Source organism: Bos grunniens, chromosome 17, assembly GCF_055505025.1.
Source record: "Bos grunniens cultivar Pamir isolate PY7600 chromosome 17, Bosgru_T2T1.0, whole genome shotgun sequence".
Classification (NCBI taxonomy): domain Eukaryota; kingdom Metazoa; phylum Chordata; class Mammalia; order Artiodactyla; family Bovidae; genus Bos; species Bos grunniens.
The window spans coordinates 2,159,695-2,175,746 of NC_141181.1; the positions used below are offsets into that span (position 1 = coordinate 2,159,695).

General features: G+C 37.9%; 1 protein-coding gene and 1 long non-coding RNA gene across 12 annotated transcripts in view; one reads left to right on the top strand and one right to left on the bottom strand.

The window, feature by feature from the left end:
* Positions 1-7,687: 7,687 nt before the first annotated feature.
* LOC147354918 (uncharacterized) lies at positions 7,688-10,104 on the bottom strand. The gene is made up of 2 exons (XR_015144098.1): positions 9,987-10,104; positions 7,688-8,909 (listed from the first exon to the last, which is right to left on the bottom strand). It is a non-coding gene; the product is annotated as an uncharacterized LOC147354918 (long non-coding RNA).
* A 392-nt stretch (positions 10,105-10,496) lies between these two features.
* MAP9 (microtubule associated protein 9) overlaps positions 10,497-16,052 on the top strand; it is a 48,617-nt gene continuing 43,061 nt past the window's right edge. For 5 of the 11 annotated variants that reach the window (XM_086346195.1, XM_086346200.1, XM_086346189.1 and 2 more), the window contains exons 1-4: positions 10,755-11,084; positions 12,186-12,331; positions 13,054-13,138; positions 14,232-14,540. In XM_086346195.1, the coding sequence (XP_086202321.1) occupies positions 12,257-12,331; positions 13,054-13,138; positions 14,232-14,540 (469 nt within the window). In that variant the 5' untranslated portion in view covers positions 10,755-11,084; positions 12,186-12,256. Of the gene's footprint in view, positions 11,413-12,185; positions 12,332-13,053; positions 13,139-14,231; positions 14,541-16,052 lie in introns of all 11 variants that reach the window. The other 6 variants (XM_086346197.1, XM_086346192.1, XM_086346196.1 and 3 more) reach the window with 3 other exon arrangements.

Sequence of the window (16,052 nt, forward strand, 5' to 3'; positions counted from 1 at the left end):
GACAGTTAGTAACATACAGGTAGTAAAAATGATATTCACTCAGATCATTTATCTTTGTCTAGAACAATATCTGTAGGGGGTATTTAATTAAGGACATTATCCTAATAACAAAATTAATATGTTCAGAATGACAAGTTCTGAGCTGGAACGATGAGGAATCATATTTCTCTTGCTGCATAATACCTCATGTATTTCTACATAACAGCTCAAAAGAATATATACTGGAATATTTGACTAACAATGGCCAGTTTTCCATGACTCATAAGAAACTGATAAACACTTTATCCAATGTAGCTGGTCATGGTTGTCTCTCCCAAGATTCTAATATTTCCCTTCTATAAGCCTCTTGTTTCTATAAGCCTTCTATAAGCCACAAGTATTGATTGGCAAATGCACTTGAATCTGGGTACTTTTTCCTATTCTCTGCCAACATGGGCATTCAGTGTTTAATGTAAGTATAATCTTTATCAATTGACACCCATACGGAATTGCTTTTGTAGTACACCTCTCAAAATGTTAGATGGGTGCTTTGTGTTTTCAACCAGCAATGAGTGCAAGGATCTTTGAGTACAAGATCCTTTGTCTCTAACTCATGCTGCCAGTCACAGAATATAATAATTTGCCTACTCAGGTGAAGCAAGGATCTTTTGTAGAAGAATCACTTCTCAGTTGCTTCTTGATCTGGAAATGGGCCTTCTTACTCCCTTCCTTGCTCAGCAAACAGCACAGTGTGAGCCTCCATATTCATAGACCATTTCCTCTGCTTAAAATAGACTACTGATCCTTCCTTATCTCCTAAACTCATTAATCAACTCAAATTCACTTTCTCTGAATAATTTTTTAGGACCTCCAGGATGAATTTTTCTCTCTTGAGAGTTTCTTACTATGTACTCTGATAGAGAAATTCTCACAATGTATAGTCATTATTTGTTTACCCAGTCTCCTAGCTCCCTCTATTGTATACGATCCCCAAACAGGAACTTAGTCTGCTTTACCTTGGAACTCACCAAATTTGACACAGAATGTTATAGGTATACTTAACTACTTATTGAATGAACAAAGGCAAAGTTCAGAAATGGAAAGAGTACTGAACGAACTCTAAAGAAGTTTGCTGTGATCAAATGCATATTAGAAAAATAAAATATAGAGAAAATGTTAAATAAGCTACTGAAATTTTGCGTGTTGGACTGTTTCATTTTGAGTATCTATATGCTCTTTTAGGAGTGTTTCAAAAATTATTTTTCAACTTAAAATGCTTTTTGTTTATTCTTGATTTCATTCATTCAAAAGTTATTTATTGCAAACTGTACATTAAACAACATCATACTATCAGTTTATTGGCTAAAAAGTTCATTTGGGTTCTTTTTGGCCAACCCAATATTAATTCAGGTTTATATAATGCTGTTATTAACATATTATTATACTGGTTACCTGAAAGTATTAATAAAGTACATAATATTCTGCTGCTTAAGATAATAGTGAAAGCCACTGTGCATTAGGGCTTATGAAGAACTTAGCTAGTTCAGGTTAACTGTCTTGTTTATTGTAGCTATGTATGGCATAGACTTGATATCCTGCATTAATTATTTTGAATTAAGTTGAAAATATAAATCTAGTGGGTTTGTAAAAAAGATACTCTCTTTCCTTAGAGGCTCTCTAATTTTTTTGAATTTTATTTTTTAAACCAAATCTAAGTACAAACTATATTAACCAAATAGATGAAAAATAGAGTGTTTTTGAATGAATATAAATATTTCAACATAAGCAAATTAGTATTTCATATATAAGGAAAATGTGGACATGGTCCTCTCATTGTGGATATAGGTACTATGATGAAATCATATTTGTTGGTTAATAACTTATATGGGTCAGGAAGTTAACAGTAAGTGGTAAATGAAACTCTCTGATGCAGACATTCACTTAAAAATTTTTGAAAACATCAGAAGATTGGTTCAAGGTCGTGTACTAGGACATTGCGCATCTCCTCCTGCAAGAGCACCAAAATCACAACTAGTTGTTGAATGACCATCAACAGGAGGATGCTGGAACCCACCAAAAAAAGATACTCCACATCTAAAGACAAAGGAAAAGCCACAGTGAGATAGTAGGAGGGGTGTAATCATGCTAAAATCAAATCCCATACTCGCTGAGTGGGTGACCCACAAGCTGGAGAACAGTAATGCCAAGAAGTTCTCCCACTGGTGTGAAGGTACTGAGCCCCATGTCAGCTTCCCAGCATGGAGGTCCAGCAAAGAGACTAGGAATCTCCAGGGAATCTGACTTTGAAGGTTAGTGGGATTTGATTACAGGATTTCCACAGGACTAGGGGAAACAGAAACTCCATTTTTAGAAGGCACAAACAAAATGTTGTGTGCAACAAGACCCAGGGGAAAGGAGCAGTGACTCCACAGGGGACTGAATCAGACCTACCTGCTTGTGTGGCAGGGTCCCCTATGGAGGTATGGGTCAGCAGTGGCCTGTTACATGGATGGGGGCACAGGTGGTAGCAGTCTAGGGAGGTACCCCTTGGTGTGAGTCTTCTTGGAGGTCACCATTATCCCTACCATACAGCCTATAGACTCCAAGCCTGCACAGGCCAAGCAACTCACAGTAGACAACTGGATTAAAATTTTACTGTGTGTGGCCTGCCCACATGAGAAAGAGCCAGTTTTCCCCACCAACAGTCCCTCTTATCAGTAAACTTGCACAAGCCTCAGTCTCATCCACTGGAGGGTGGACAAGAGAAGCCAGAAGTACAACTCCATAGTCTCCAGAACAAAAACCACAATCACAGATGTTAATCAAAATGAAAAAGCAGAGTTATAGCCTAAAGGAACAAAATAAAACCCCAGAAAAAAGCAACTAAATGCAGTAGAGATAGGCAAATCTCCAGATATAAATCAGTATAATGATAGTGAAGATGATCCAAGATCTTGGAAAAAGAATGGAGAAAATGTAAGAAATGTTTACCAAAGACCTAGAAGAACTAAAGAACAAATAAACAGAGATGAACAATACACTAGAAGGGATCAACAGCAAAATAACTGAGGCAAAGGAATGGATAAGTGACCTGGTAGAAAACATGGTGAAAATCACTGCTGCAAAACAATAGAAAAAAGAATGAAAAGAAATGAAGACAGCCTAAGAGACCTCTAGGACACCATTAAATGCACAAACATTCTCATTATAAGGGTCTCAGAAGGAGAAGACAGAGAGAAAGGATCCAAGAAAATATTTAAAGAGATAATAGCTGAAAATGTCCATCACATAAAGTAAAGAAACAGTTTACCAAATCCAGGAAGCACAGAAAGTCCCAGGTAGGCTAAATTCAAGGAAGAGCACACATAGTAAACAAACTGACAAAAACTAAAAACAAAGATAAAATATTAAAAGCAACAAGGAAAAAATGACAACATACAAGACAACTCCTATAAGGTTATCAGCTGATTTCTCAACAGAAACTCTACAATCCAGAAGGGAAGTGAAGTAAAAGTCACTCAGTCATGTCCAACTCTTTGTGATCCAATGGACTACATGGTCCATGGAATTCTCCAAGCCAGAATACTGGAGTGGGTATCCTTTCCCTTCTCCAGGGGATTTTCCCAACCCAGGGATTGAACCCAGATCAACTGTATTACAGGCAGATTCTTTACCAGCTAAGTCATTAGGGAAGCCCAGTGAAAGTTACTCAGTTGTGTCTGACTTTGTGACCCCATGGACTATAAAGTCCATGGAATTCTCCAGGCCAGAATACTGGAATGGGTAGTTGTTCCCTTCTCTAGAGGATCTTCCCAACCCAAGGATCAAACCCAGGTCTCCTGCATTGCAGGTAGACTCTTTACCAGCTGAGCCACCAGGGAAGCCCAAAGAATGGAATGGCACTAAAGTGATGAGAAAGAATAACCTACAATCAAGAATACTCTATTTAGCAAGACTATCATTCAGATCTGATGGAGAAATCAAAAGCTTTACAGACAAGCAAAAGTTAAGAGAATTCATCACCACCAAAATGGTTTTACATCCAATGCTAAATAAACTTCTCTAGGCAGGAAATACAAGAGAAGGAAACGACCTACAAAACAAACCAATTAAGAAAACGGTAATAGGATCATGCACATCAATAATTACCTTAAATGTAAACGGATTAAGTGCACAAATCAAAAGACATAGACTGGCTGGGCGGATACAAAAACAAGACCCAAATATACATTGTTTACAAGAGATCCATCTCAGACCTAGGAACACTTACAGACTGAAAGTAAGAATATGGAAGAAGGTATTACATGTCAATGGAAATCAAAAGAAAGCTGGAGTAGAAATACCCATATCAGACAAAATAGACTTAAAAATAAAAACTATTATAAGAGACAAAGTCAGTTCAGTCACTCAAATCTCAAGTAGACAACCTAATCTTACATTAAAAATAGCTAGAAAAGAAGGAAAAACAAGACCTAAAGTTAGTAGAAGGAAAGAATTCAGAAAGAGCAGAAATAAATGAAATAGATACAAAGAAAACAACTGAAAAGATCAAAGAAATTAAAAGTTGGATCTCTGAAAAGATAAACAAAATTGATAAACCTTTAGCCAGACTCATCAATAGAAGAAAGAGAAAGGACTGAAATCAATAAAATTAGAAATGAAAAAGAAGTTACAACTGACTCCACAGAAATACAAAGGATCATGAGACTACTATGAGCAAGTGTATGTCAATAAACAGCATAGAAGAAATGGATAATTCTTAGAAAGGTACAATCTCCAAAGGCTGAACCAGGGAGAAATAGAAAATATGAACAGATGAAACACAAGCACTGAAATTGAAACTGGGTTTAACAACAAGCAAAAGTCCCAGACCTGATGGCTTCACAGGTAAATTTTACCAACTACTTGGAGAAGCCCTTTCCTTTTGGAAACGTTCCAAAAAATTTCAGAGGAATGAAAACTTTCAAACTCATTAAATGAAGCCACCATCACTCAGATGCTAAAACCAGACAAAGATACCACAAAAACAAAAAAGAAGAAGAAGAAGAAAATTACTGGCCAATATCACTGAGGAACATAGATGCAAAAATTCTCAACAAAATACTAGCAATCCAAATTCAATACATTAAAAAGATCATATACCATGATCAAGTAGGACTCATCTCAGGGATTCAAGAATTTTTCAATATCCACAAATCAAATAATGTGATACACCACATCAAGAAATTGAAGAATAAAAACCATATGATCATCTCAATATAAGCAGAAAAAGCTTTTTAACAAAATCCAGCACCCTTTTATGATTAAAACGCTCCAGAAACTGGGCATATAAGGAAGATACTTCAATATAATAAAGCCCTATATAACAAAAGTAAAGCTAACATAATACTCAATGGTGAAATGCTGAAAGTATTTGCTCTAAGATCAGGAACAAGCCATAGATGTCCACTCTCACAACTTTTATTCAGCATAATTTTAGAAGTCCTAGTTATAGTAATCAGAGAAGAAAAGAAATAAATGGAATCCAAATTGGAAAAGAATTTAAACTGTCACTATTTGCAGATGACATGATACTGTACACATAAGATCCTAAAGATGCAATGAGAAAACTACTAGAACTCATCAATTTATTTGGTAAAGTTGCAGGTTAAAAAATTAATACACAGAAATCTGCTGCATTTCTATACACTAACAATGAATGATCAGGAAGAAAAATTTAAGAGAATTTAAGTAAATTCCATTTACGGTCACATCAAAAAGAATAAAATACCTAGGAATAATCTTACCTTTGGAGGCAAAAGACCTGTACTCTGAAAAATATAAGATGCTGATGAAAGAAATTGAGGAAGACATAAAGAGATGAAAAGATATATCACTTTGTGGATTGGAAGAATCAATATTGTCAAAATGACTACTACACTACTCAAAGCAATCTACAGATTCAATGCAATCCCTATCAAATTACCAATGGTATTTTTCACAGAAGAACAACAACAACAAAAATCTTAAAATGTGTATGGAGACACAAAATATCCTGACTAGCCAAAGCAAACTTTAGGGTGGGGAAAAAAAAAAAAAAAAACTAGCTGGGGGAATTAGGCTTCCTAACCTCAGACTATATTGCAACGCTATAGTCATTTAAATGGTATGATACTGGTACAAAAATAAAGATATAGAACAAGATAGAAACCCCAGAAATAAACCTACGGACCTATGGTCAATTAATCTAAGGTAAAGAAGGCAAGATTATTCAATGTTGGAAAGACAGTCTCTTCAACAAATGGTGTTGGGAAATCTGTACAGCTATTTGGTGGTGGACAGGGAAGCCTGGTGTGCTGCAGTCCATGGGGTTTCAAAGAGTAGGACATGACTGAGCAACTGGATTGAACTGAGCTAAGAGGGTGGCTCAGCAGTAAAAAATCCGCTTGCAAAGCAGGAGATGTGATTTCAATCCCTGGGTTAGGAAAATCCCCTGGAGAAGGAAATAAAAATGGCAACTCATTCCAGTATTCTTGCCTGGGAAATCCCATGGACAGAGGAGCCTGATGGGCTAGAGTCCATGAGGTCACAAAAGAGTCAGACATGACCTAGTGACTAAACAATAAGAACAGCAAGCTAAGAGAGTGGTCTGGATGTTCTGCCCTTGGCAGTGGGATGGGTGATCAAAGAAGACAATTTCAGTCATTTATGAGTTCTCTGGAGCCCCTGGGAATATAACTGCTGTGAACATGACAAACTGTCTCTGGGTTAGGACTGCCGGGGTACTGGGTGAGCACCCCCATCTCTGTTGTGCAGGTCTGCCCCACAAGCCTTGTACACATTTCTCAGGAGCAAACAAATGTAAACAACCTAAATGTCCATCACAGGGAAACCCGCTAAATAAATTATAGCATACCATCAGCAGAGGATACAAAAGACATTTTAAAATGTTTTAGTAATTTAAGAAAATTTAATAAAGGAATATATATTAGTATGAAAAAAATTTTAATTAGATAATTATTTAATACCATATTTTTTAAAAGGCTCAAAAAGGATTAAAGATCTAAATGTGAGACTGCACATTATAAAACTCCTAGAGGAAAACAGAACACTCTCTGACATAAATTGCAGCAATATTTTTTTTGATACATGTTGCAGAATAATGGAAATAAAAACAAAGACAAATGGGACCTACTTAAACATAAAAGCTTTTGCACAGCAAAGGAAACAAACAAAATGAAAAGGCAACACACTGATTGGGAGAAAATATTTGCAGATGATATCACCAACAAGGGATTAGTCTCCAAAATTTACAAACAGCTCATGATACTTAAAGCATCAAAACAAACAACCCAATCAATAAGAGAACAGAAAACATAAATAGATATTTCTCCAAAGAGATATTCAGATGGTCAGGAGGTACATGGAAATGAAAATGTTCAACATTGCTAATTATTAGAGAAATATGAATCAAACTACAATGAAATATCACCTCATAACAGCAAGAATGGCTACCATCAAAAAATACAAACAATAAATGCTGGAGAAAGTGTGGAGAGAAGGGAATCCTTCTACTCTGTTAGTGGGAATGTAAATTGGTATAGCCACTATGGAGAACAGTATGTAGGTTCCTTAAAAAACTAAAAATAGAGTTACCATATGGACATATACAGGGTCCCACAATCCCACTCCTGGGCATATATCCAGAGAAAAACATGATCTGAAAGGATACAGACATCCCAATGTTTATTGAAGCACTGATACAATAGCAAGACATGGAAGCAACCTAGATATCCATTGACAGAAAATGGATAAAGAAGATATGGTTCAGTTCAGTTCAGTCGTGTCCGACTATTTGTGATCCCATGAAAAGCAGCACACCAGGCCTCCCTGTCCATCACCAACTCCTGGAGTTCACTCAAACTCATGTCCATCGAGTCAGTGATGCCATCCACCCATCTTATCCTCTGTTGTCCCCTTCTCCTCCTGTCCCCAATCCCTCCCAGCATCAGAGTCTTTTCCAATGAGTCAACTCTTCGCATGAGGTGGCCAAAGTACTGGAGTTTCAGCTTTAGCATCATTCCTTCCAAAGAACACTCAGGACTGATCTCCTTTAGAATGGACTGGTTGAATCTCCTTGCAGTCCAAGGGACTCTCGAGAGTCTTCTCCAACACCACAGTTCAAAAGCATCAATTCTTCGGCACTCAGCTTTCTTCACAGTCCAACTCTCACATCCATACATGACTACTGGAAAAACCATACCCTTGACTAGACGGACCTTTGTTGGCAAAGTAATGTCTCTGGTTTTTAATATGCTATCAAGGTTGGTCATAACTTTCCTTCCAAGGAGTAAGTGTCTTAATTTCATGGCTGCAGTCAGCATCTGCAGTGATTTTGGAGCCCCCAAAAATAAAGTCTGACACTGTTTCCACTGTTTCCCCATCTATTTCCCATGAAGTGATGGGACCGGATGCCATGATCTTCGTTTTCTGAATGTTGAGCCTTAAGCCAACTTTTTCACTCTCCTCTTTCACTTTCATCAAGAGGCTCTTTAGTTCCTCTTCACTTTCTGCCATAAGGGTGGTGTCATCTGTACATCTGAGATTATTAATATTTCTCCCAACAATCTTGATTCCAGCTTGTGCTTCTTCCAGCCCAGCGTTTCTCATGATGTACTCTGCATATAAGTTAAATAAGCAGGGTGACAATATACAGACTTTACGTACTCCTTTTCCTATTTGGAACCAGTCTGTTGTTCCATGTCCAGTTCTAACTGTTGCTTCCTGACCTGCATATAGGTTTCTCAATATACAATTGAATATTAATCAACCATTAAAAAGAATAAACCAATGCCATTTGCAGCAACATGGGCCTAGAGATTGCCATAGTGAGTGTAAGTAAGTCAGACAGAGAAGGAAAAATAGCATATGACATCCCTTTTATGTGGAATCTGAAAAGAAAAGATATAAATGAATGTACAAAACAGAAAGACACCCATAAACTTAGAGAACAATCTTATGGTTGTAGGAGGGAAAGCATGAGGGAAAGGGATAGTTAGTGAGTTGGGGTGGATGTGTACTCACTGCTATATTTAAAATGGATAACCAACAACAGCCTACTTACTGTATAGCACATGGAACACTGCTCAATGTAATGTAGCAGCTTGGATGGAAGGGGAGTTTGGGGGAGAATATATACATGTATATGAGAAGCCGAGTCCCTTAAATGTTCACCTGAAACTATCACAACATTGATAATCGATTGGCTATAATCCAATACAAAGTAAAAAGTTAAAAAAGGATTTATTGAAAACATCAAAGTTAAGCAAATGTTGATCAAACTAAATTTTTCAAACAAGTTGAGCATAAACTGAAGTCTGTATTTAAAAAGTTACATTGCACAGATTGTTAAAAGCATGAACTGTCTTTTTAAAAAAACTAAATTTAGTATTTCTTGCTATGCACATTTAGTTTTTCAACATATTGATTTATTAAACTTGTATCCACTGTGATTTCTTTATAAATAAATTGTTGAAGAAGTGAAAAAAATTTCAGAGGTAGGGGGAAAAATACTGAGAACAAGTTTAATTTACTAGTCAATGAATAATAAATTCATACAATTCAGTTAGGATTAAGCTTCTTCTAAATTAAAAAAAATAGTAGAAATCCTTGTTATTTTAAAGTCTTTAAATAAGTGTCTTTTTTTGTTTGTTTGTTTATTTTGTTAAGGATTACCTACGCTAGTTAAGTGTTGTTATTTTTGGTTACTTTATCAGCACACAGTCCTCTGCCTTTTTAGTTTATTTTGTTGACTGATTCAATTTTTGCCAGAATATCCACTGAGTACATACCCAAAGAATTTACATTAAAGAAACACTTGGAATGGGTTTTAAGCTGTGTGTCCAAGGAATGACTTCTGTCCAGGCCCTTTGTGGCTGAGTTACATACAGTGTTATCTAACACTGATGGAATGCAATCCCAGGCAATCTTTCAAGTATTCCATCTGCATAATTTCGTTCAATACTCACAGCAACACCAGTTCACCTCTGTTCCGTCACTCAGCCGTGTCCGACTCTTTGCTACCCCATGCACGGCAGCACATCAGGCTTCTCTGTCCATCACCAACATCCAGGAGTTTGCTCAAACTCATGTCCATCGAGTCGTTGATGGCATCCAACCATCTCATCCTCTGTGGTCTACTTCTCCTCCTGTGCTCAATCTTTCCCAGCATCAGGGTCTTTTCCAATGAGTCAGTTCTTTGCGTGGGATGGCCAAAGTATTGGAGCTTCAGCTTCGACATCATTCCTTCCAATGAATATTCAGGACTGATTTCCTTTAGGATGGACTGGCTGGATCTCCTTGCAGTTCAAGGGACTCTCAAGAGTATTCGCCAACACCACAGTTCAAAAGCATCAATTCTCTGGCGCTCGGCTTTCTTTATGGCTATTAAGGTTACTATTAATATTATAGCCTCCTTTTTTTTTTTTTAATACAGAAGAGGAAACTAGGGTATACAGACCTTAAATTGCAGGACATCACATGGATAGAGAGAGGTGCGCCAGGATTCAAATGTGCCCTTTGACTCCTGAGCCTGCAAAAGACATTATCTTGCCTTTCCGTCCCATCTATCAGTGCATTAGTCCGTCAGTACACTACTCCGATTCACAGAACTTCATGTCTGTGACAACTGTGGCAAAACAACGGATATGCTTTGCGCTGATGAAGCCCCTCACGCCACTGGCAGGCGCCAACTCTCAGTGCGCAGGCGCCAACTCTAAGGCAGCCAGATGGGTCCCGTCTCCTAGGTAACGACTGAAGCATAGGCGACAGGTAAAACATCCTTCTCCCCAGACCCAGAGTGGCTGACGTCATTTCCTTCCTCTGGGCGGTCTCCTCAGTGACACGTAGGGCTGCAGGGCGGTGTTAGGTACCCGAGGCCCGGGGCAGGAGTAGTCACTTCCTCCCAGAGATCTTGTATCCTAGCAACCGCCCCCCCACCTCCATTCTTCGTCTCGCCTCCAAGCTTCCTAAGGAGCCAGGTCTCTGAAAGCAGCCAGGGGCAGGCCGGGTAGAGGGGCCAGCCGCTGGGTTCTCGGGTTGCGGGCTGCCCTCCGCAGGAATGCCAGGTGAATACAGAAGGCGGGACTTGCGGGTCGCGGAGAACTGGGGCCGGAGCCGCGCTCGGCTGTGCACTGGCGTGGCTAGTGGTGGCTGCTGGGTCGGCCGCAATGGGCCGAGCGGTCAGGCACAGGGCGCCACCACCTTGTAGGGCCAGAGCGGTCCCCGCGCGCTGCGGAGGGCAGCGGGGCGGCCCGGCAGTCTCCTCCTGGAGCAACTTCATTTTGTTTTATCTAATTGTATTAACATTTTTGTGAGAGGGAAGAGTGAAAGAAAAAAAAATTAAATGATGAAGTTCTTAGATGAACCTTTATGCTGACAGTACTCTTCTTTTAAGTAAGTATGCCTTTCAAATAAAGGGCTTCCCTGGTGGCTCAGAGGGTAAAGCGTCTGCCTGCAATGCGGGAGACCCCGGTTCCATTCCTGGGTCGGGAAGATCCCCTGGAGAAGGCAATGGCAATCCATTCCAGCACTCTTGCCTGGAAAATCCCATGGACGGAGGAGCCTGATAGGCTACAGTCCATGGGGTCGCAAAGAGTCGGACACGACTGAGCGACTTCACTTTCTTTTAAATAAAAGTAGACTTCATTTTAAAAATAAAAGTAGCCTTTTAAATAAATATGCCTCTTTTGTAGGCAATATTATACTTTTGAATGGAAGAGAGGTAGAAAAGTTTCTGTTTTAATTGTCAACAAGCCATTGCGCTCATTATTCAAGTGAGTGCAATAATTGTAAAACTTATTTAGGATAATAAAATAATTGTAAAACTAAGATAACTTAAGTTTGAATTTTCTTTTCTCTTTGAAAACCAGTTTGTTGGTAGAATTTGCTATTTATTTTCAAGAACTCTGTTGAAGTGAACATGCAGCTCAATGATGCTTTTCTTGTTTTTGTTTGGCTTTTCTGGTGGTCAAATGGCAAGCCTCTCCTGTTCTCTTGCCTGGAAAATTCCATGGACGGAGGAGCCTGGTAGGCTACAGTCCATGGGGTCGCAAAGAGTCGGACACGACTGAGCGACTTCACTTTCTGGTGGCCAAGGAAGCATTAAATGTAATAATACAAATTCTCAAGCATGCAAAAATCTCTGACTTGTTTTTTGTGTGTTTCAGCCATCATCAGAGGTTGAATTATTCCTATCATTGGTTAGCCATTTTATAAAGGTCGAGAATTAAAACACACTATGTCTGATGAAGTTTTTAGCACAACTTTGGCGTATACAAAGAGTCCAAAAGTCACCAAAAGAACTACTTTCCAGGTAAAGTATTTTTATTTTGAATGATTTTACAAGGTAATTCCTGTATTAGGAATATTGGACTTGAAAGTAATCCTAGAGCAGTCCTATAAAGAGCATGAGTAAATCCTATGTTTCTTTTGAGATTTTGCAGGTGATTGTATTTGGGCTCTAGTATTACCAGCTCCTCTGTGTGGCTTTAAGACTACCAAACTAAATACTAGGTTCTTAGTATATTAAAAGTTAAATTCGCTTGTGAAAGTTAAATAGCAACTTCTAATTGCCATTTTCATATAAATATTGTTAATTTTTTTTCTGGTTTAACATAATAACATTTAAGCTTTCTGTGTCCAGTTGCTACAATTTTGAATTGAAGGTCTCAATTTATGGTATTGATTACATCTGTTAATAGCAATATGCTGAAACAAAAGATCATGAAGAATACCAGTTTCTTCCAAATATCAGTTTATAATGAACCTGGTCCAGATAGAGTCCCTCAATTAATTTTCTTGGTGTTTCTTGTTAAACTGTAAGTTCCATGAAAAAAGGGGTCATCTGTGACGTTCTGTGTTGCCTCTTAGAGTTTGGGTGCATGGCATAAAGTAGAGTTTCGGTAAATATTTGTTAGATGAATGAAATCTGAGTTTTAAAGCAGTTATTAATCAAGCATTATCTGTTTAAAGAATTAATTCTACATATGAGAGTACACATTTGGGTGGCGACTGATTTTAATTATCTCATTTCAGGATGAGCTAATAAAAGCAATTACAGCTCGCTCAGCCAGACAAAGAAGTTCTGAATACTCAGATGACTTTGACAGTGATGAGATTGGTATGTGAGACCGTGAGAAAAGAAATGTCTTCTTTTTGCTTCCTTAGTTATTTATAGCCGAAACCTGAAAACAAAACAAACTAAAATCACCATTCTAAAATAATACCAGTGAATTCACTGGTTTTAGGTCTCCAACTTTTTAATGAATAAAAAGTCACTCTTAATTTTCAAAAAGTTGTATGATTGTCCTTGTTTTTTTCTGAATGTGTATACAAAACTGAAAAGTAACTGATAGCAGATTTGCTTGTCAGTGGTAAATTATATTAGAGATGATACGTTCATCTTTAAGGCCAACCCTATGAGACCTACAGTGAGGTAATAATTAGGGACCATAGAACTGAACTTTGGGTACATCAGAATCACTTTTATAATGCTTTTTCTAAATCAAGGTTTTTTGGCTGTGAAAGGGAATCCGTTTAAAAAACCCAGTATGTCAGTACTGTATGATTAAATTGGTTTCTTTGGTTATGTAAGATATTAACATTTCACATTTCAAGATAAACATACAAAATTCTGAACTTGAAATTCAGTGTTTTATTCTTTGATATTCAGTGAAAAACTCTCGGTGTTCTCTGTAAAAAGTACCAGAACAATAATTAAATCATTACTGTATAGTTAAGTTAGCATTCTTTATTCTTCTTCTCATAATAAAATCTAATACTCTGGTATGGATGGAATAGCAGTTCCAAAATTTTACTGGAAAAACATTATTAGCTAATTCTTCCATTTACAAATATTCTTGATTTTATATGACGAAGTTTTTGAAAAAAATAAATAAATAAGTTTTACAGTCCAAAATCTAAATGTCTATGACTGATTGTTGTTTTGAACCTTTGAATGACTTCTCTCAGAGCAAGCACAGTGCTTGACTTGATACACTATTCATACTCAGTAAGTACGTTTTAAATAAATGAAACTGAAAATTTTAATTTATAGACTGCCTAAGTTAGGAGTTTTTTTAGGGTTCCAAATCTATTCACAGTTGTAAATTCATATCTAGCCTTTAAGGTAATGTTTTTGATTAATGTAACCTTCAAAACTTTAAAATGTACTATTGAAAATATTTTTCTCTTCTATTTTTCTGTTTCCTTAGGTGATTTTTCTGACACCTCAGTAGATGAAAATTCAGTTAATAAAAAAATGAATAATTTTCACATATCAGATGATGAAGAAAACAATTCTCCAAAACTGTCTTTTTTGAAAACAAAGAAATCAAGCAATGATGTGAGGAAACATGAGCCAATAGTCTCTATCAAAAACGATGACATTGCATTTGATAATGGTGAAGGCATGGTTGTAAATCCCTTACCTGAATCTCAAAATAAACAACAGGAAGTTGAAAAAGAGAAAATTAAAATGGAAACTAAACCTAGAATTCTTCCAATCAAAAGTACATCTTCAGGTAATTTGTTGGTTTGGTTTGGTTTAGTCGCTAAGTTGTGTTGGACTCTTTGCAATCCCATGGACTATAGCCCGCCAAGCTCCTCTGTCCATGGGATTTTCCAGGCAAGAATACTAGAGTGGATCAAAAGTCCATCTTCAGGTAATTTGTTAGGTTACTGTAATTGCATTTCTTGAAAATTTATTTTAAGATAATTACAAAATATTTTTACATAGGAGCTAATAAATATTTAAGAAAAAAGACAGACTTAACATTTCAATTTTGCAGATATAAATAAAAATACTAGAAGTATAGAAAATGAAAATGAAAATTTTTGTCTCTCAGTCCTGTCTGACTCTTTGTGACCCCATGGACTATTGCCTGCCAGGCTTCTCTGTCCATGGAATTCTCAGGGCAAGAACACTGGAGTGGGTCCCTTCTCCAAGGGATCTTCCTAACCCAGGGATTGAAACCAGGTCTCCTGCATTACAGGCAGATTCTTTATTATGTGAACCACCAAGGAAGTCCATAAATTGGAGATCTGGCTGTGTAGAGGTTGGGTGCGTCTGTGTGTAGTAAGTCACTTCAGTTGTGTCCTACTTTTTGTGACCCTAGGGACCGTAGCCCACCAGGCTTCTCTGTCCATGTGACTCTCCAGGCAAGAATACTGAATGGGTTGCCATGCCGTCCTCCAGGAGATCTTCCCAACCCAGGGATTGAACCCACGTCTCTTATGTCTCCTGTATTGGCAGGCAGGTTCTTTACCACTAGTGTGACTTGGGAAACCCAGAACCATAGAGGAAAGTCGTAATTCTCAGGAAAGTCTGGAGGCTTAAATGGTAAGAGCAACAACACCTCTCCCTCCCGTCCTCCAACCCCCATTTCAAATATACAGATGTCAAACAAATATTCTGGCAAATGACTGCATGGATATGATTGTTTTAAGGACTCCCCCAGTGCTGCTCTAACCCTAATGTCTGGAGTATGAGATTGATTAGAAAAGATTCCATTGTAGTTATACTGCTAAAAACAAAATTGGAGCTCATAGGCCTTAGCGAGGCTGGATGTGGATGACTGAAAGTTCTTTGGCCTCCTATCAGGCACCAGCAGAGATGCGAGACTGAATGAATGCAGGAGGTGCAAGAACTTTGAGCATCCACATCCAGCCTCGCGTAGACATATGAGCTCCAGTTTTGCTTTTAGCACTGTAACTACAGTGGAATCCTTTCTAATCCATCTCACACTCCAAACATTAGGGATAGAGAGCAGCATTGGGGCTAGTCCTAAAGAATCATTTCCATGCAGCCAGAATATCTATTTGACATTTGTATATTTGAAATGGGGATGGGAGAGAGAGGTGTTGTTACTCTTATCGTTTAAGCCTCCAGACTTCCTTAAGAGAATCTCCATTTGGTTTCTCTGTTCCCCAGGAAAATCCACTAAAACTCAGTTTTCTGTGGGGAATTTCCTGGTATGACCATTACAATAGTTTCTCCACAATTCTATTGAGCCCTGGGCACAGAGGAGCAGGGA